Source organism: Etheostoma cragini, chromosome 23, assembly GCF_013103735.1.
Source record: "Etheostoma cragini isolate CJK2018 chromosome 23, CSU_Ecrag_1.0, whole genome shotgun sequence".
Lineage (NCBI taxonomy): Eukaryota > Metazoa > Chordata > Actinopteri > Perciformes > Percidae > Etheostoma > Etheostoma cragini.
The window spans coordinates 4,265,271-4,285,554 of NC_048429.1; the positions used below are offsets into that span (position 1 = coordinate 4,265,271).

At 40.4% G+C, this 20,284-nt stretch overlaps 1 protein-coding gene across 11 annotated transcripts in view; it reads right to left on the reverse strand.

The window, feature by feature from the left end:
* Positions 1-7,357: 7,357 nt before the first annotated feature.
* ppp1r12a (protein phosphatase 1, regulatory subunit 12A) overlaps positions 7,358-20,284 on the reverse strand; it is a 54,463-nt gene continuing 41,536 nt past the window's right edge. For 6 of the 11 annotated variants that reach the window (XM_034863552.1, XM_034863559.1, XM_034863558.1 and 3 more), the window contains 11 exons: positions 20,084-20,266; positions 19,805-19,976; positions 19,217-19,338; positions 18,982-19,047; positions 17,074-17,090; positions 16,834-16,954; positions 15,178-15,282; positions 15,038-15,085; positions 13,934-13,984; positions 12,029-12,296; positions 7,358-9,282 (listed from right to left, as the gene is read on the reverse strand). In XM_034863552.1, the coding sequence (XP_034719443.1) occupies positions 12,159-12,296; positions 13,934-13,984; positions 15,038-15,085; positions 15,178-15,282; positions 16,834-16,954; positions 17,074-17,090; positions 18,982-19,047; positions 19,217-19,338; positions 19,805-19,976; positions 20,084-20,266 (1,023 nt within the window). In that variant the 3' untranslated portion in view covers positions 7,358-9,282; positions 12,029-12,158. Of the gene's footprint in view, positions 9,283-12,028; positions 12,297-13,933; positions 13,985-14,805; positions 14,840-15,037; positions 15,086-15,177; positions 15,283-16,833; positions 16,955-17,073; positions 17,091-18,981; positions 19,048-19,216; positions 19,339-19,804; positions 19,977-20,083; positions 20,267-20,284 lie in introns of those variants that run through there. The other 5 variants (XM_034863561.1, XM_034863560.1, XM_034863553.1 and 2 more) reach the window with 3 other exon arrangements.

Below are 20,284 nucleotides of genomic sequence, written 5' to 3' on the forward strand. Positions count from 1 at the left end.
TCATCGTAATGGTCCTTAATATTGCCACAGGAGTTTGCACTTTTGTTTAAGGCGATTTATGGTAGCCTACTTTTTAAAAGCCTTTGCTTTATTCAATTTTTTTATTTTGTGTTATTCCTATAAAGACCGATTTATATATTGCCATGTTTTATAATAGCTACCTTTGGACTTTTATGTTAAATTCAGATTAAGATTCCTTTATTAGTCCCACAAGGGCAAATTATAATTTATACTCTGTCATAACACACAGGCCTGAATTAATAATGAATAAAACCCATTCACACATGCTCAGTACCTATACATGCACTAAATGGAGAGATGTCCTTATATTCCTGTAATGGGAATTATTTTATAGTGATCTTATTAAACAGAATTATGTTTTTCTTAACAGCGGAAGAAGTATGCAGCTCCTTTAGTTTACTTACAATACTGCAATAGCAGTTTCAATGACAAGAAGTTTATGTTCAGGAAAATAAAAATCATTCAATGATGACTGAGCAAACTCCATCTGCTGCAAAAAATTGTGTGATAAGATGAAAAGCTCCAAAACAGCAATTCACCAACACACAGCTCTTTTCATCTGAGCATACAGTACATACACATATACTCAACATCACCATCCCATCCACCTTCTACAGCTCTCCTGTGTAACAATCGCAGTTTAGAGGAAATATGCTATATCTAAAATACGCCAAGTCATGGTTGCATGCTGATGCAAAGCTCCAGTGGAATAACTGCACAGCATTCCAGCATTATTCAACCCGTGCCTTTCTGCCACCATTACCTCACTGTACGAGCAGGTTTCTCTCCACTCTCTGATTTAGACCTCCTATTAGTGCTTACTTTCAGAAAGCTCCTTTCATGCAGGGATAATATGACTATTAGCTTACGTACTAAAGGATATGAGCCTTATGGTGTTAGATTGTGTGTGTTTCTAGCTTGCTCCCAAGGGTGCACTGACTTTTAGGCAAGTTTATCATTGATATGTATTCATTTTATATACATGAAAAGATGCTGTTTTGTTTGTTAATGGGCCCATGCTATTTGCCATACGGGTCTGAAAATGTGACACCCATCCACATCCCTACATTGGTGAGTAGGAGACCAGGCATTCAGGTGTTATCGCTGCAAGTGCTAACCTTGATACTGATAATGAGAAATCTTGGGTGGAACAAAAGGAGTGAGGCGCCTTTTCTAAAAATAAACCCTGCACTATGGACTCAGGTCACGCCGCTGCATATTTAGCATATTTCTGTCTGCTCTTGAGGAGGAAAAAGAGATTGAGGGGGCACAAGGGTTGTCGCTGACTGTTTCCTTCCATGCCAAGACAAACAGTGCTGTGCTGCTTTTAAATACATCCCATTATTCCCAAAGTAAGCGTGCTTGGACTCCATGTTGTTTTAATCAAGATTTATTCATTTGTCCTACACCTTCTCTGAAAGCTCTTTAATGAATGCCCATATCATGCGTTTTGTAACTGTTTTGCAGTTAAGAGGTAAAATGCATTGCTTCCCTAGCTGTAAAATGAGCAATGCAAGTAATCTGTAATTCATATTAAACATAACACTGTGTAATGGCCACTCTTACGTTTTCATTAATTTGACATTAATGTTTCAGTCAAAAGCCATTAGGTTGGTAATTTTGTAGCGAGGAGCCTATACACAAAGAGCTCACTCCCCCGTGAAATTGTTTATCCAAGAGTGAGTAAGTATTCAAGAAATGTTTCTCGCGAGCCTCCCAGATGTTGGCTTGGCACATAGTTCTGCAGATACCCTCCATTGCAGGTTGAAGAATTCTGCAACAGAGAGAGCAAGAGAGAGAGAGGCTGGGGAATAATGAGTTTAGCCATGTTAGATGTCAGATGTTAACAGCTTTGAAGGTAAAAAACATGATTATCTTTTAGCACTTGAAAGAATTGACACAAAAATCTGACACTTTGACATTTTGTGAATTATACTTGCCTTGAGTTCGTTGATACATTACATGATTTTGTAGAGATTAAACAAATGACATACTGTGGGGGAAATTTAGTGGTGGATTTTGAAAGCTAGGCTAGCTGTTTCCCCCTGTTTCCATTCTTTATGCTAAGCTAGGCAGCTGTCTGTATCCATCCATTCATTCATCTTCAGCCGCTTATCAGCTGTCTGTAGCTTCATATTAATTGTACAGACATGAGAGTGGTATTTTTCTTTCTTATCTAACTCTTGGCAAGTAAGGCAACTAAGTTTATTTCCCAAGAACCTTTTTCTTTCACCTTAATTTATGAAGGGAAGGAATGCTGAGCATCAACATCTTTACCAAATTTAATGGCATGGTTATCTATTTTAGCGTGGCTAAAAGGTATTGCCATAATATAGTCAGTTAATATAGTTGGCTGTACTGTAAATGATGTCTTCTTTTAGTAAAAGGGCTAAAACTTGCATGGTTTAGCCCTTTAAAAAACAACCCCAGGTGTACACACAGTTGGAGCTGTTATATAACAAAAAAGCTTTTTTTGTGATGCAAGGAAATAGACAGAATACCCCAAATTCTGCTCCCATTCTCTGATGATCCTGGATTTGAGCGGTTGAGCTTCCTGTCACAAGCCTGCTGTGGAATATAACCCTCCTCTGTGTACACGGCCGTGAGTCAGGAGTTTTATAGTGCGCTATGGTCAACAGCAGGAAGGAAGTTAAGCAGAGGGACAACAGAGAGCTTTAGCCGACACGCTTCTTATGAAATACAAAGTGAAAGTCAGCAAACATTGTCAAGAAAATTTAACAACACATCTAAACTTATAAGCAGTCAAAGTGCTCATATGATGCTCATTTTCAGGTTCATAATTGTGTTTAGAGGTTGTACCAGAATAGGTTAATGTTGTTTTATTTTTGTTGTACTGCAAAGCTCCTCTTTTCACCCAGTGTGTTGAGCTTTCTGTTGTAGGTACAGAGTGAGGCATCTCGCTACTATTCCATCTTTGTTAGGAGTCGCACGTGCGCAGCACCTAGGTAAGGACTACTAGCCAGTCAGAAGCAGATGGGCTTTTTCACTTTGTAAACCTAGATATATAACACGATAAAGGAATGGGGGGGTGTGGGGACGCCTTGGTAGCTCAACTGGTAGAGCAGGAGCCCATATATAGGAGTTTGCCCCTTGACGCAGTGGCCGCAGGTTTGACTCCAACCTGCGGCCTTTTGCTGCATGTCATTCTGCCCCCTCTCTCCCCTTTCATGTCTTCAGCTGTCCAATATGAATAAAGGCCTAAAATTTCCCAAAAATATCTTAAAAAAGAACTTTAAAAAAAAATTAAAGTAAAGGTAAAAAGCATAATATGAGCCCTTTATTAAATAAAACCCTCCACATGTGACATTCACATTATTTAGCTACTACTCTGCTGCCCTTACATTCCTCTTTGTTCTACAGAGGCAGTCCTCTGTCCAGCTCACAGCTTTGTCCGTTATCCCCTCTGTGCCCTCCAACGGCTCCCAGTGCCGTCCCAGTGCCATCTGCAGGGTGCCATCTGTTGACAATGGTGGCGTGATGGTGGGTCACTGCGCCAGCCTCCTCCCCTAGCTTTGTGACGCCCAGTCGGCTGAGTTGGCACACTGCAAAAAACTTCTCACAGTCTTCTAAACCCATGTGTGTCCTGCTTAACTCAACTCAGCCCGAAAAGACACATGGTGCTTCATATGAAAACACATAGACCATCTTAACACAGCTAAAACTGCAACTTAATACAATATTGGCTCCCTTTTGTTTTAGGAAAATAAGCCATTAAAGACCCAATGTTTATTCATTCATTTTTATGATCATACAAATTTGTGCTTAATTTGTAAATACAATTGTAGAAATTGACATGTAGTCAATATTTATTTTGTTGCATTTTTGTGCTACTCATCTAATTGGGAAAATGGGCAGTGTTAACAAAGAAATACTGATGTAAACAAACTTCAGACTTTGTCGATGTCTAGTGTTGGTCTCTGCATTTCAAGACCGGTCAATTAGATGGAAATGTTCCGAATAAACTTAAACTTCCGTGTAGTGAGGTCCAAATTTTTTCTAAAGCAATGAGTAAAGAGATATTTGGCGCTATCTGAAACGTTAATGTTGGCATCTTGAAATTTCTCAAATCTCTTTTAAAAACCTTATGATGTGTTTTAAAAATTGTTAAGGTGCTTGAAACGAGTTTACCAAAATCTTAGGTTATACGTATATGATTAAAGTAAAATAATTGTCTGAAATGAAATTTTGCAATATCGCTTTTTGAGTGGGAGTTTTGTCAACCATTGTTTGGACGTGTCAGCGTGTCTTTTGTCTACAGAGGGTTAAGGGCCTTTGTACAGTAGCTGCAGCGGAGCTGGTGCGCGCAAATGTAACGTCACGAGAGCGCTGTAACTATTTCTACACATGTGTGGTGGATGCGACACTAGCTGCAGTCTTCTCCTGAACAGAAGAACAAGGGCTACCAGCATTGCTATTTCTACGGACTAGAAGAAGAAAAATGTAAAGAAATAAACTGATGCGCACCCTCTGCTCGCAAACTCAAAATCCTGGTCCGCCAGCAAGCTCCACATTTTCTGTGGCGGTAGCTACTGAAGAGGAGAGATTGGGGGGCGATGTGGAGGGTGAGTGTGTGGCCTTCACCAACTGCCACCGTGCTCGTTTAAAATCCATGATGTCTCTCTCTCTCATGGGTGGGCCAAATTTTCTGGGCGGGCAAAGCAGAGAAAGGGGAGGTAACCTTGCCCCTTATGACATCATATGGAGAAGATTCTAGATCTGAGCTTTCATTTTCTCAAAGGCAGAGCAGGATACCCAGGGCTCGGTTTACACCTATCACCATGTCTAGTCACTGGGGGACCATAGGCAGGCTGGGGGAACTCATAATGTTAAAAACCTCAAAATGAAATTTTCATGCCAACAACATAACTTGAAAAGGTTTTTTTTGCAGTGCAGCCCACAGTGGAAGATAAGCTTAGTGAAATTCCCTCATGATTACCATAATTCTCATTGTAAATTCCCACAACCGATGGTAACGTCCTCTAGTAACAGCAAATTTGTGAAGCTGGATTATAACAGTTGATGAATTAGTGTATCATTTAGCACTACAGCCATCTGTCCTCTCCTTGCATAACCTCTTGAACGTTCCCATGATACATGCAGGATATTTCTGCAGCGGCTGGCACCACAGTCGAAGAGAAAGAGCCATTTCCATGTCCTCTGTTCTAGGCGCATCCTCACCAGTGCTGCATTAGGTTGTTTGTCTGTGTGTTTGTCTTTTTTTTCAATGACAGACTCGAGTTGTCACTTCATCGGGACGCCTCCATTTGTCATTGTCTGTCAGTGGAGAGAAACCCTGCTGCAGTTTTTTGCTTATCCAGGGTGTCTAAGACGTGTGTGTTGGGGGGTTTAAAAACTGCAATTGGGGAGGATTGTTTGGCTTGCTGCACTTTACGGTAGAGAAGAGAGGGAGATTAGGCCATGGTGGAAAAAAAATGAGTAGGGGAGAACGGGTGCGAGTGTCTCGGTGTGTGACAGCAGTTGCCAAAATCTAATTCCTTCTTTATGGATGATTTCCAACCTAGAGACTCACAGCACGTTGTCTCATGGTGGAGCTGCTGTCAGGAATCAAAGAGACCAGCCAGCAATCATGAGGATTTTCTTTTAGGTCGCTAAAGCTCCCGTTAAGACTTATTACTGGTCACATTTCCATGACACTTAAAGGGCCATATACGTGTTTTATATAGGTTTTACTCAAATTGTCTACAAACACTTAAAATAAAAGTGCAGTTTAAACATCACAAGGCACAAATTGCGGTATAATAAAGATATAAGAGCTCTTTGCCTTTGTGTCAGCATTAATTCAAACCATTTGTTACTATGACATGGGGTCACTTTTAAGGTCAGGAATCTCTCTACAAGAAGTTTTTTTCTCCCTTCTGTCAAGGTCCTGATGAAGACATTCTGCACGGTATGGTTGAAGAAGCATGTCCGTGTCACAGTACACACAAACCAGACTTCCTAACCATGGGCTGAGGCAATGGAAAAATAGAAATGAAAATTATAGCAGATAATGCCGCCAAAGATTAATCTAACAAAGATTGGAGCCCTTCATTGCAGATCTAAAGAGCAAGTCATCCGCAGTGAGCTATTATTGACAAACCGTTCCAAAACTAGAGCTTACAGCAAAGTTGGTTCCATGATCACCGTCATATCAATCACACTAAGAGGAGTCGGTCTTATTCTGCGGTGGAAGTTGCAGCAAATGCTCACATACTGTGTGAACACATTGGATTACAATAGCACACAGTGAAGAGATGTATATTCATGAGTATGAATGATATGTCCTCAGGGAGGACAGGGAGACCAGTCTGCAAATTAGCAGTTAAGAGAGTTACTCCAGTTACTGGAAAATCTGAGCTCTACTGATAGATTTTTTTTATATATATATATATATATATACACACACACACACACATAATGTGCAGCTGATTATATAGCTGGATAGAACTCCTTAATCTCCATATAGATGTCAGTGTTTCAGTATCAAGTATTACATTCACACATTTACAGAATTGTGTACAAACTACCTGACAGAAATCCTTCCACTAATAGTAAAATCATGTGTGCACCATCTACTGGTATGATGGGGTAGCAACAGTGAAATGGCTCTCTACTTCCCAATAAAGAGAGAGCAGGTATATTTGACATACTGAAGACATGCGGTTTAAATTTAAATTATTTTCATAGCCATGCATGCCTGGTAATAAGCCAACAATGGCGTTAAGAGACCATTAAACGCCTCATCACTGGAAACGTCCTACTTGGAAGGACTTTCTACCAAAACAATAGCCCCTATGACAACAATTCCCAGTGAGGTTTATTTATACAGAGTAACAAGATCATGGTTATGAGAAAATGATAAGGCATTAATTTAAACGCAACTGCAAACCTTGAATTTACTCCCAGTGCATCGGGGTGGAGGTAGAGATGATTTTTTTTTGGGATAAGTGTCCTGGCCAAGAAAGGGAGCAATAACAAGTTACTGACATACATCACAAGACAAGATATTAATATTTCAATTGTCACAACACTCTTATTTAAATGGGATTAGAAACTCCCAAATAATCTCTTATACAATTGTAAAAAAGGATAATTAAAATCTGAATGGCCCCTTTTAACAACCCAAGAACAATCCAAAACAATAAGAGGAGACTAACAAGCCGATTCTAAAACACTCCCAAAACACAGGATATCTCAGCGCTAAGTGTTCCTTTCTTCAAAAATTTGAACCACTTTGAGAGCCATTTATATCAATCAAATGAAATCAGTGGAGACAGGATTATTGAAAACCATTTAAATAATCAGACGTGGGGACTTTACAATGTACAAGTTTATTTTTAATGAACTCTTCAGTGGTTGGTAGTCACAGCACAGCTTGCATGTATTAAGCCACACACCTATTTTACAAGATGAAGGGAATGAAATAAAATAAAGAAAAATCAAAAAAAAAAAAAAAAAGTCTAAACCATAGTAGATGGACATCAGTCCATCTGCAGTGACCTTTATTTTTTTTATTTAGTTTTTATACTTGTTACTAAAATATCCTTAAAAGGCCACTGAAATGCATAAAATGTTCAGATGCATGGACTATTTGATGGTATGGTATATTTTTAACCTGACATCAAGACTCCTCACATGGAATTGACAGTGCATGTAGACATTGTAAAAAGGACTGGGTTAGAGATACCTAAGATATTCTTTTTAGTGACAACACCTTTACTATAATACTACAGCTTTAAAAAAAAAAAAAAAAAAAAAAAAAAAAAAAAAAAAAAAAAAGGGAGACAAAATTAACAGCACTCTTCCAAGATACTGAATACAATGAAAGTGAAATGTAGTGAAGCAATTATTATTATTTATTTTTTAAATTTCACAATAATGTGAACACTTATTTTAAACTGAAAAAAAGGGAAGCACTGAACACTGCCAGCCGTCCCGTGTAAGAGGAAGGCTCTACTGTATTGTATTCAATGTCTTCGGACTATAAAAGAAAAGAAAAAAAATTTAAAACACACCTTTTTGTCCTCTGGAATTTGTATACTTTTAATTGTAACAGACGGGAACCATAAATGCGTGCCATGTGCTGGTCTCAAACAAATACATACAGGTATATACAGCATCACTCAGTACCTGCTAAAACAAAGTGAGAAATAGTATAAACTGACTACACTACAAACTTAAAACAAAACAAAAAAAAAAGAGGAGGAAGGTGAGCGATGGAAGCGGTGGACGAGCGAAAAATCCTACTTGTGATGGACTCGTCATTAAAGCATAAAAAAAGAAATGCATATTGCACATACAGTGAAAGCTTAAATTCCACCAGGTCTGCCTCGTTTCGCTAAAGCGAGAATTCAAAAGTTTCCCTCTTGGAGGAAGACACACAGAGGTAACAAAATGGGGGAAGAGCGTGTGCGTGCATTGGAGATCTGTGTTGGAGAAACTAGGGGCCACGAGGAGCTGATATAGAGCAGAAGTGGCACTTTGAGGGGTTAAAAAAAGGGAGAGGGGAAACGGCACAGCACACAACACTAACACAGGGAGAGGAAACCAAAAAAATAAAAAATACATCAGAGAGATTGTGGCACAAATAAAATCAGGTGGTGGATAATATCTGTTCTTCAGTGTGAGAGAGAGAGAGAGAGAGAGAGAGAGAGAGAGAGAGAGAGAGAGAGAGAGAGAGAGAGAGAGAGAGAGAGAGAGAGAGAGAGAGAGAGAGAGAGAGAGATCGCTGCAAGTGTTTTTTTTTTCCTTTCTCTTTATGTACAACTAAGGCTTATTGGTTAAATAGTTTTCAGGCTTTCCCCGCCCACAATGCTTTTACATGCTGATCACACGAGCCTGTCTTCCTTTTGCTCTGTAAACTCAAGTGGTTCCATCAGCAGCCCCACAATTAAGTGGATAACAGTTGAGGAGGAGGTGCAGGGGTAGATGGATGGATAGATGGATGGATGGATGGATGCTGCTGCGGTGGTGGTGGTGGTGGAGGAGCAAACAGGGAAATAAAGAGCTGGGAGGAGATAAAGGAAAAAAAGGAGTCTTGTCTCTGATGTCTGTTGCAATTAATATCTAAATGTGCAATTCCATTAGTCACTGCCATGGGGGACTACGGGGTGCAGAAGATGGGGCGTGGGGGGGTGGTGGTGGTGTTCTGTACTACTTGGAAAGCTTGCTAATGACTCGAATGAGTGCTCCGTTCTCGTCCTTTAGTCTCTGGTTGTCTGCTTTCAAGTCTGGGAGCATCTGAAAAGGGAATTAAAAAAAAAGGAAAACAGGGATGGAGGGAGAAAGAGAGAGAGAGAAAGAGAGAGAAGGCTTAGACAAGTCTTGACAGATACAGTGCTGTTAAACCAGTCAGGCCAGTTTTACAAACTGTTAATTGCAGCCTGTCTCAATCAATCTTTGAGTCACACAGCACCTCTCATGTTTTGTGTTTTTGTAAAATAAATAAATTAAATCACTTCCTTGTTCAAGTCAACAGAGAGACAGAGAGAGAGAAATAAAAGCAGGCACACCACAGGCCAAAGGTCCTGAGAAAGCCATGCAGAAACTCAACAGCTGCTCACCGGCAGCCACAAAAACATATATACTCTCACACACACACACACACACACACACACACACACGCACACACAGCAGAGACAAAATAATGTCCCTTTTTTATTTGATCTGGTGCATGCAAAATTGACCATTTTAGGCTATTCTACATCCTACAGAGCCCAGCAAGTGTCAGGAGCAACTGATTTATATTTTATTTATTTTTATACAAGTGTGGAAACAATGCTCTTGAAAATACTGTCAAGTTGCAGTAACAGCGGGACTTTAAAAGTTACAGGTAAGAAATCAGCGGAGGGATAGCTGCTGTTTTTTTTGGTACCAAGTTGCCTAGAAATACTGAATAAATGCCATTATGTAGATATACAATTGTTATTTAATACAGTTCCCCTCATTACCTCAGCCCTCTATTGTACAGCTGAGCTACTACATTCGATGTTGTTTGAGCAATACTGGTTTATTAGGTGCACACACACACTTCGTACCACTGTGTAAACTAGAAAGGGATAGTATATCCATGGATGAGCTAATCTATATGACCCACTGCCTTTTATTAAATGATTATTCAATTCTTACGCTGCACTGTAACTATCTTTTTTGTATTGTATTCCTGTCTTACTCTATTTGAGCTTGTTTTTATTTTCTATTATCTTGCCTCTTTGATGACTGAATTCCTGTTTTTGGTTGTATTTCAATGTCCTTTGGTAGTGCGTTTCGTTTGCCCTATGTCGTGATGTTTTTCATGTTTTGTGTAAAGCACTTTGAATTGTCCTGTTGCTGAAATGTGCTGTATGTAAAAAACATATCTTGCCTTGGATAGAGAACCTTGGATATACTTAAGATTTAACATGTTACACGACATTAGGACATATAGAAAGATAAGTAAGTGCATATATATCACAAGATGAACACAAATGTTTAATGTTCTGTTCATTTTTGTAATTAATTAAGAGTGTGCCTTAAATTATTCAATAGCCAAATGTATTTCCCCCCTTTTGACACCTGCCTGGTTCCATAGTATCCAAGGTAACGCTCCATTTTGTCCGACAGGCAGACAACAACCTATATTTGGAGGTGTACTGTAAGCTATGATAGGGGAAGATTTGCATAGACTGTACTCCACTCGATTACAGATATAACTTTGTTTGACTCTTTTTTAATAAATAAAATGTACAGATGCTGTGGTGGTGAAAACTTTAGGTACAAAATAGTGTTCTACAACACACACTCCAACAAGAAATTTCATTCCACTTAAAAACAAACTAATTAACTGATTACAGATGACGATCAACTGATTGATGGAATATTCAAGAATGTTCTGAAATATAGCAAGTTACTTTATACTTGATATTGATCAGGCACAATGCTAGCCACTCTCGTTGGCCCATGCAGCCGATTTTAAAGGTCCCATATCAAGCTCATTTTCAGATTCAAACTCCTATTTTGGATTAATACTAGAACATGTTGACACGCTTTAATGTTGAGAAGTTTTTTTTTTTTTTTTTTGCTCATACTGTCTGAATATGTTCATTGTCTGAAATGCTCTGTTGTAGCACTGTCTCTTTAAGCCCCTTCCCCAGAAAGCCCAGTCTGCTCTGATTGATCAGCGTTTCCAGGTCTTCTGCATCCGCGCTCATGGAGATTCTGCACCGTCACGGTAGCCGGTGAATGAATAACGGCATATCTATCCATCTATCTATCTATCTATCTATCTATCGATCGTCTCTTGACATAAAACTGCACAGAATTCCCGACGGCTCAGTTAAAGGCACGGTTTCTAAATACGGGCTGGATTGAGCGCTCCGATACTTTCATAGTATTTATATAGCACCTTGGCCTGCTTTATGATCAAAAAAGGATGGCAATTTTACTTTTTACAATATGGGACCTTTAATATTTGTTGAAGTCATCTGTCAAATTCAAATTAGCGGTCAAGAGGGGAAAAGGAAAGGTTTCAGTCTCCGAAGATTCGGCCAAAATGACTGATGCCAAAAAAGGAAGCCACTTCATGCAAAGAAGCCAGAACAAGCCAGACTTAACAACTGAGCCCCCTCTGATGGAAGCATCATAACTAGAAACTACTAAGGGGACACTTTCCTTTACAGTACTTGATGTGTTAATTTTTACTTTGGAGTCAATTTAGACATCTGCCACCCCTTAAATGTCTCTTAACAGAGCATTTTCTCCACCCATTATAAACATAGTTGCATACATAGTTTGACATTTTTGGGATCTGTTCCTAAGTTGCAATGTGTTGAAATTGTCTTCCAGTTGTGTACTGTAAAGTAGTGTCCTGTTGTAAGAAAAAAAAAAAAAAAAGACAAGAAAAAAAAGACACCCTCCCCAATCTGAAAACCAAAAGCTCTGGGGAGGCAGAGGGGGGCGAAAAGGGGAGTTTACAAAACCAGTCATAGTTGGGCGGCTGGACACCTGCCTGTCTATGGGTGCGGGCAGAGCACGAATGAAGCATGAGAAGAATGGGGTTGGGAAAGGGGAAGGTGAGGAAGAAGGAGGAGGAGAGGAGGAGGAGTAGGTGGACATGGCGGTGGACAGACGGACGTGGCTTAGAGGTCGACGGCGGGCAGCTGGCTGCAGGCGGACTGCGAGAGCTTTGCCAACACGCGGGACAGGGCCCGGTTCTCTGCCTGCAGCCGCTCCTTAACCTGCCGCAGGGCCTGAACCTGCTTTACCTCGGGGAGGTTCTGCAGGGGGGAAACAACAACCACAAAACAGGAAAACATAAAGAGAGAGAGAGAGGGGGGGGAGGAGGCAGAGAGGACAGAAGGACAGAGTGAAAGGCCGGCAGAAGAGGAAAAGAAACAAATTAGGAGAGTAAGGTGTAATGAAAGACAGGACAATATAAATGAATAGAGAAGAGGGGCCGAGAGAAGGAGAAAGGGAAAACAGAAAAGGAAGATTGTTAGAAAATGGGGACAGATTTTGGAAACTGAAGAATGATTAAGAGCTTTCCGGGTTCAGCATGATGCTTGTAGATAGAATGGAAAAGTGACACTGATAAGATCAGCCAGCTGCCTAAAAATAAACACACTTCTTTATCACAGAGATGGGAACAACACTCGCTTACTAGAATTTAATAGATTTTTTTCCCCCTCTCCTCCTAAAATCAGTTTTCAAGAAAAAGAACATTTAATTGGTGTCGATAAAAGATGTCCACATAGATTACAACAGCTGACCTGAGAGGTGCACTGACCAGAATAAAAGATGCACATTTAGAAGTCTTACTTGAGGACAGAGACAGAGTACCATATTGGGCAGACTATAAAAATAGTTCTGAAAGTTGCATTTGCAAGACTGGAGGCTGTGTTACACTTGAGGACATTCAAAACATTAGATATTCCGTTTTACTTTGTAGCTATAGTGTTGCTAGTTTAGAGACTTTCTTGAAGTCTAGAGTCTTTTAGAGTAAGTCAGCCCAAGAAGTGTGTTTGACCCTCGAGGAGTTTTCTTACAGTTTGTGTAAGCTGCCATGAAGGAAAGTTAGAGAAAGAGTCGAAAGCACCTTTAATGCAGAAACAAACCAAAAAATTATTTTACAGCTAAGAATCCTCAGGCCAGAAAATATTATTCTAACCGATTCAACAGCCTGACAGGAGAGTGTGCTAGTATGAGACCAATAGGCAAGCAACACAGAGAGTGTGTGTTCTAAAAAGCATTTTAAAGTATTAAAGTGTGTTATGCTTTACTTTTACAAGAGAAAAAGCAGATGAGGATTGCCTCAGGGTTACTTTTTCAACTGGAGTTATTTGTACGGCAGAGTTGTCTTATATTGAGGTATCAACCTCAATAACCAAGTAACAAGTAGTACCGTGTTTTTATGGTGTATTCTGGTTTTGTAGTTTAGCCTATCATCCCTGTTGTAATAATACAATTGTACTTCAGATGTTGATTGCTGAGATCTGGTGAGTAGTTTTGGTTTTACCGCCAATTTAAGTGGATTTGAGTAATCTGTTGATTTGCTCACCACCTGTTTGATTATCTGACTGCTCCTGTTCCCAGATCCTCCCGTCAAAGTAATGGCCAAATCCATGAAAATAACATTCAAGGTGTAATAATTCCACACACACATATATATATATATATATCTTTTAAGAATCATGAATTTTGAAATGACTAACCACTCCTATTAAACCCCCCAAAAAGTGAGTGAGCTATATATAAAAAAAGAGACACAGAGACTGAAGTGACAGCAGTTAGCACTATGTTGGAACTCACAAGTACCCCCTACACATTAGCTGCAATCTTGACTCCATTAATGGAAATCTTTGACGGTACACAAAAAGAAAATGTAATGCATGAGTATGACTGCATGGGGCGGTACCTTAAGTTCCTCCTCCATCTCAGAAATCTTCCTTTCTAGAGCTCTTCTTTCCTGTGGGGCGGAAGGAAAGCAGGTTAACTCTGGACTTTTCATGAAGACAATTAGCAGAAAGCACACTGTAGTGCAGGCTCTACACACTGCATGAAATAAGATGTGGAAGATGATGCGAGTGTAGCGATAGCACACACTTGAAAAACACTCGTGAGGTGACTGCAAGCAATAGCCAGTTCAAACTTGCATACTCTGTGATGTAAACATCATTAATATGTAAGGATATCCAAAGAGACTAAGTCATGAAAATGGGGACGTAGATGTTTAGAGGTTGTGTTGGTTGTGTTAATGTGTTGGTTGTGTTAATGAAAAGACTCGTGGAGAGAGTCATGTCTTTTTTAAACTGAAAAAAAAAATGGCATTCTTGTAATTTAAGAGTTTGTGAAGACAAATGGAAAATGGTCTTGAAAATAATGGATGACTGTTTTACAAATCGAGGGGTTATGGTTTCATGGCTAGACAGCTGCAGCTGAACACGCAAGCATTACTGAATGATTGACAAAAACCATGAAAACACACATGCATCGGTTCTTTCAACAGCAATTTAACATTTTGATTGTTCTACCACACACACACACACACACACACGTTAACATAAACACACTTTTACACACAGAGCCACACGCACAAACAACAAAATATGCAGTCTTGAGAAGAGGTGACCACACGCTGCCTCTGAGGGTCTAATACAGGTGCGAGAGAAGATGGCAGTGTTCTGGGTGGCGAGGAGGGAGGAAGTCCCTTTGAACCCGACTACATGTGTGACACGACAGCCAGCAGCAGAAAATAGACTGATACAAAGAGTCAGGTTAAGATCATACCACCACCCAGATGATATTGGGGCCTGCTTGTTACCTTTAGACATAAACCCATTGGCAGTGTTACCAACATGTTTAAAGCAGGTTGGAGTTATCAGAAATAACAGGAGGACTTTTGTGTTTGAGATAAACTTGAGACAGAAGTTATACATCTTTTCAGTAAAGTTCATGGTGTTACTAAGCAAAGAAGGACATTTGCATTAGAGCTGGGTTACTGAACTAGTTCTGTCATTACCCTTTTCTCCATCTCAAGCTGTGATCGGTCGGCATAGCGTTCCTGCCTCTGCAATGAGGGAAAATGAAAGTGAGCAGTCATAAGGAATCCTAATGGTCTTATCAACACTGATCAGCAGAAACAGTGTGAGCTCAGTGTACCTGTGTGGCCTTCTCTAGTTGTAGCTTCAAGTCTGCCAGCTCCAGGTCCGTGTCACGTAACTGGGCCTTCAACTTCTCGTTCTCAGCTAAGATCTGCTCGTAAAGCTGAAAGGAGGGACAAACATAATCCATCAGTCAACAAGTGGAACAAGTGAACCACCAAGGCATTAAATTCCTCATTTTATCGGTAGGAAACCTAAACGTCTCTCAGCTTGGTCACTGTGGCTTCGAGAACTAGTTCTATTACTTTCTACTGTTTGGCCTGTACTTTAGAGGATTGTGCAGTTGAATTACTATGGTAAGAATGAATTACACTCAATGATTTGTTATTTGGGCCTGCTCAGGACTTTGTGCGATATCAACCAGTGGCATGAACAAACCAGAATTACCCTTGCGGTTGTACGCCTCCGCCATCAGTCAAGTTGCAGTTCACATCTGTGTCTGTCCAGACTCATAATATATGTAGTGAAGATTTTGAAGGAATTTAATTAAAAAAAAAAAAGTGTATTTGGGGGCAAATCGTGGCTGCTTCACACACATTTTCAACCTGGCAGCACAGAAGGTATACAACACCACAGTTTCGAGATTAGTGCCACCAATTCAGTATACGACCAAATGTGAAATATGATCCCAATCTCCCCTTCAGTTAATGTGTTTGGGCCTTGAATGTTGGCCAGAAAAGAGAAGCTGAACCTTTGGGTATAAAATGTCATCACTTTCTTATTTTACCTTTTTAGATATTTGCGTGAAACTTTGTCGTAATTAGCATATGCATTCTTGAGTTATGGCCCAAAACGTGTTTTGCTAAGTCACAATGACCCTTTGACTGCCAAAATCTAATCCTCACCCTCGAGTCCAAGTGGACATTTGTGCCAAAATTGAAAATCTTTCCTCCAGACGTTCCTGAGCCATGGCGTTTACAAAAAATAATAATGCCTCTGGCCATGGCTGTTGTGGAGGCATAATAACTAATTTTGATGCAAGTCATAACTTTTCCTCGGTATCATAGTCTAATGAATACATCCTATCATACATTGTTTGTGTTAGATATCTTTGAGCAAATACCTCGATATCGCAACAATATTGTAGTGTTGACTATTGGTACTTTCAGAAAATATTTACACAATGTGATTTTTGATAAATAAGCATCAGTAATGTGGATATAGTGACTAAGTGGGTAAAGGCAAATAACATAACAGCTACAACAGTCTGGTAAGCTCAGAAAATGACATCACTTTACTGTAACGCAGCCTTTAAAGACAACACTTATGCCATAGTAGGATATTACAATATCCAAAATCTAAAACAATATCCAGTCTTATATCATGATATTGATATAGTATTGATATTTTGCCCAGCTCTAATATGTCATGAATGTTAAAAAATGTTTTTTGTGTACGCGAGTCAAACTCCATCACTGTTCTGATATAAACTTCGGATCCAAATGAGCTTAAAGGGCAACTACCGGGTTTTTTCAACGTAGAGCCTATTTTCCTATTTTTTTGTAACTATTGACCAATGTCTAAAAGATTGTTGTTCCCAACAGACACAAAATCATAGGAATATAGGTTCAGGTCCAGGTTGAAGTAGTTACAACAGTAACTGTAGTTACCCTTTAAGCAGTAGTATAAATAGCTTTTTACACACAGTACACACCTTCTTATAGTCAGTTGTGTCGTCCCTATCCAGTCGGCTTGAGTATGTCCTCCGACTCTCGCCGTAGCCCCGGCTACAAAGAGTGTCAATGCGATCTATGGATGAAGAGCTGCTCTCATTCCTACAATAGAAATAACAGGCCTTCAATTTAAATTGTTGGTGAAATACAGATAATATAATGTGTAAAATGACAATAACAAAGAGCATTATAATATGATGTAGAAGGAGGATGCAACATACCGGGACAATCGGTCACTCTGTAAGAAAGCAAAAATGAAAGTAAGAGTTAATGTTGATTAAGAAAAACACGCTCTTCATCTGGTGAATAATGTTATCAGTCAGTGTCTACTTAAGGACAGATTACACGTGTGAATAGTGAGGAGGGCATTGTAGTAAGCATATACTAACAAAACTGAGCAGAAGGATGTAATGGGACCTTTTAAACTAAACCTCCACATTCTACAGCCTCCCTCTGCCTGCATCTGCACCTGGACCTTACTACTTTGTAAAAAGTGCAGGGCTGTGTGTGTAGGAGGCAGATTAAATATACATGCTAACTTATCCCCAAACAAAGTGCTTCAAGGCGTATTGTGTCTCCAGGCCTACTGTGCATTGTGCGGTGCCCCAGCAGCGGCCCTGAGGATGGGGCCAAACGTTAGATAGGAAGGTCGGGTTGGAGTCAGACATTATAAAATTCCAGTCAGCTCATGCGGTGACCAGAGGAAAGAGACAACAACGATACAATCTGAGTCAAGTAGTCGTTCAAGGAAAATGATCAGTTCAACTGATCAGATAAACACCCAGATTGGCTCCATTCAATGCACAACTAGAGATGTAAAGCCACAGGGGATTTGCAATGTTGACTCTTTAAGAGTCTGCTAAACATATTCTCCACCACAGTGTTTCTTAAATGGGGGGATTTTGTTCCTTTACAGATTTTGCTTTGGGGCTTTTTTGGCCTTTATTGGATAGGCCTCTTAAAGACAGGAACGTGGGGGAGAGGGAGGGGGAGGGGGAGAGAGAGAGACAGACAGAGAGCGAGACCAAAAGAGAGAGCGAGAGAGAGAGCGAGAGAGAGAGAGAGAGAGAGAGAGAGAGAGATTACATGCATCAAAAGGGCCGCAAAACCCAAAGTGTTTTGTGCTGGTCTAGGGGTATTTGGAGGAAAAATACTTCAGAGTGGGTACCTTATTGAAAAAATAAAGTTGAGCAGAACTTCTCTACCATATCAACATTACTCAAACATATACTGTATACATATATATATATATTTTTAAAACATTTTGGTGCTTTTAATTGAGAGTGCCAGGCAGGAAAGGAAGAGCACTTCCTGCACGCCAATGTCCATGCAAAGATAATTGCTCGTTTCCTATTTAGTGCTCTGTTGCTGCGCCACCCTTTCTCTTGTTCTACTGAAGGGGGGGGGCCAGTAGCTGTGTATATCCCTGCTGATTGTACACAAGTCTGCTCGCCATGTCATGCTGCAAAAGACACTCTCATTCAAACAGATGTTTGTCCAGCCAGAAATATTTTTCACAACACTGAGATTTCTGCTTCATGCTAGGTCTTTCATGAGAAGTATGAACGCATTTAATGGAATTCAAAAGCCTATTTATAGTTTTTATTTATAGTTCAGGGACTGGAAGACTGGTTTATCCGTTTCTTACGTGTTCATTTTGCCTAACACTTATTAAAATGACTTACAGTATGTGTGTATGACTATGCACAAAGGAGCACAAAAAGCATAAACTGAGAGGTGAAAAGTGTTTTTGTTCCTCACAAATTTAATCTTCAAAACTCTCTGCCATTGCATTGTGTGTGCTTTGACCCAGTGACCCAGACTTCCTTTACTTTGTATCTCTGCATGTTTTTAAAACCCACTGATCTTTGGCTGAGACCACTTTGGTTTGCAAGGTCACCCCAGCAACCAGACAATCACCAGAAGATGGAAAATGGGGGTGGGGGGGGGGTGGGACTCAAAGGAGGCAGTTTGTGGGAGGGGAGGAAATCATAGCTGAACAGGACAGAGTACTGAACATCAAAGACTACTGGAAGGAGCAGAAAAGAGAATAAATGCAGAAGGGGCAAGAATCAAACGGAAGTCGTGTGTGTGTGTGTGTGTAAGTGTGTGTGTGTGTGTGGAATTACCTGTGGCTCTCCCTTGGTGCTGCCCTCCTCTGAATCGGACTGCTGGTCAGGGTCATTTTCATCCCCCTGCAATTGAAAAAAGCAGTATAAAGGGTTAACATCAAACTGATCAAAGAGGAACACATAGGGTTGTGCGAGTGGTATGAACTGCTGCACCTCATCAAGAGTGCTAGGAATACTTATGATGATGAAAGAAGTAATAGCAAACTCCTATCAGTGTGTGCAGGTCTCTTACATCCTGGGGCCAGAAGGGGACTCCAGTGGAGCGTCTCTTCTCACGGGGCCGCCTGCGATCCCGTATGGAGCGGGGCTGAGACTTGTCCTCTCCTTCCTTCTCCTCTTCCTTTTTGTCCATTTCTGTCCAATTGAGAAGAATGACAACAAGTTTACTTGGGAAACTGGCCAACAGGCATCAGACTGGTCTGGAATATCAGAATAGCTGTAGTTAGTTTGTTGTCTTGTGTGTCTTTTTTTTGTTTTATACATTGGAGTGCCTTTTTTATGTGTGTGACATGTAAGTTATGGGTCTAATAGTTGATAATGGTTCTGTAATATAATATATTTAATGTAATGTTTTGCCTGTTATGTTTAATTTAGGTGGCAATAAAGACATCTTGTTGTTAACAAAATGTTTTTCTGAACATCAATGACATTCAAAATGGTGATAACTGAAACAGATATACAACGTGTGTTTAAAGGTATGTATTGCAAACAGACCTAAGTACTACCCAGATAACATAAATGATGACTAGGTCCTGTCTCGGAGAATTATAATGGCCATATAGCTGTTGTAGAGGTGTATTCGGATGGGGACGGCACTGACCTTTTTCTGTGTCTCTGGAGGAACGGCTGTACGAGGAGGTGATCCCCGTCAGACTGTTAGGCCTGTTGAGGGAGCTTGAACTGGATGACAATGCGGTGCTAGAGTACGGGATGGAGCCAGTGCTGACTGTGGAAATGGCGGAGGTAGAGGAGGAAGACGAGGGCCGGTAGCGCTGGCAGAGAAGAGGGAGAGAAGGAGGATATTCAAATATTCAAGGTGTAGATTACAGGAGAGGACAGTGACCCATCTTGGACTCAAAACCTCCGAGCAGAAATGTACCTCTTCGAAGCTGCGGTACTTCGATCGGTAATCGTCTTCCTTGATCTCCACCTCCTTCTTCTCCTCCTGCTGCTTTTCCTTATCCTGCTTCTCTTTCTCCTCCTTCTCCTCCTCTCGGGTCTTTGGGGGACGACTCCGGCCGATTGTTTTTTCAGCCTCTTGCAGGTCAGTCAGAGTCACACCCTAGAAGAAGAGATTGAT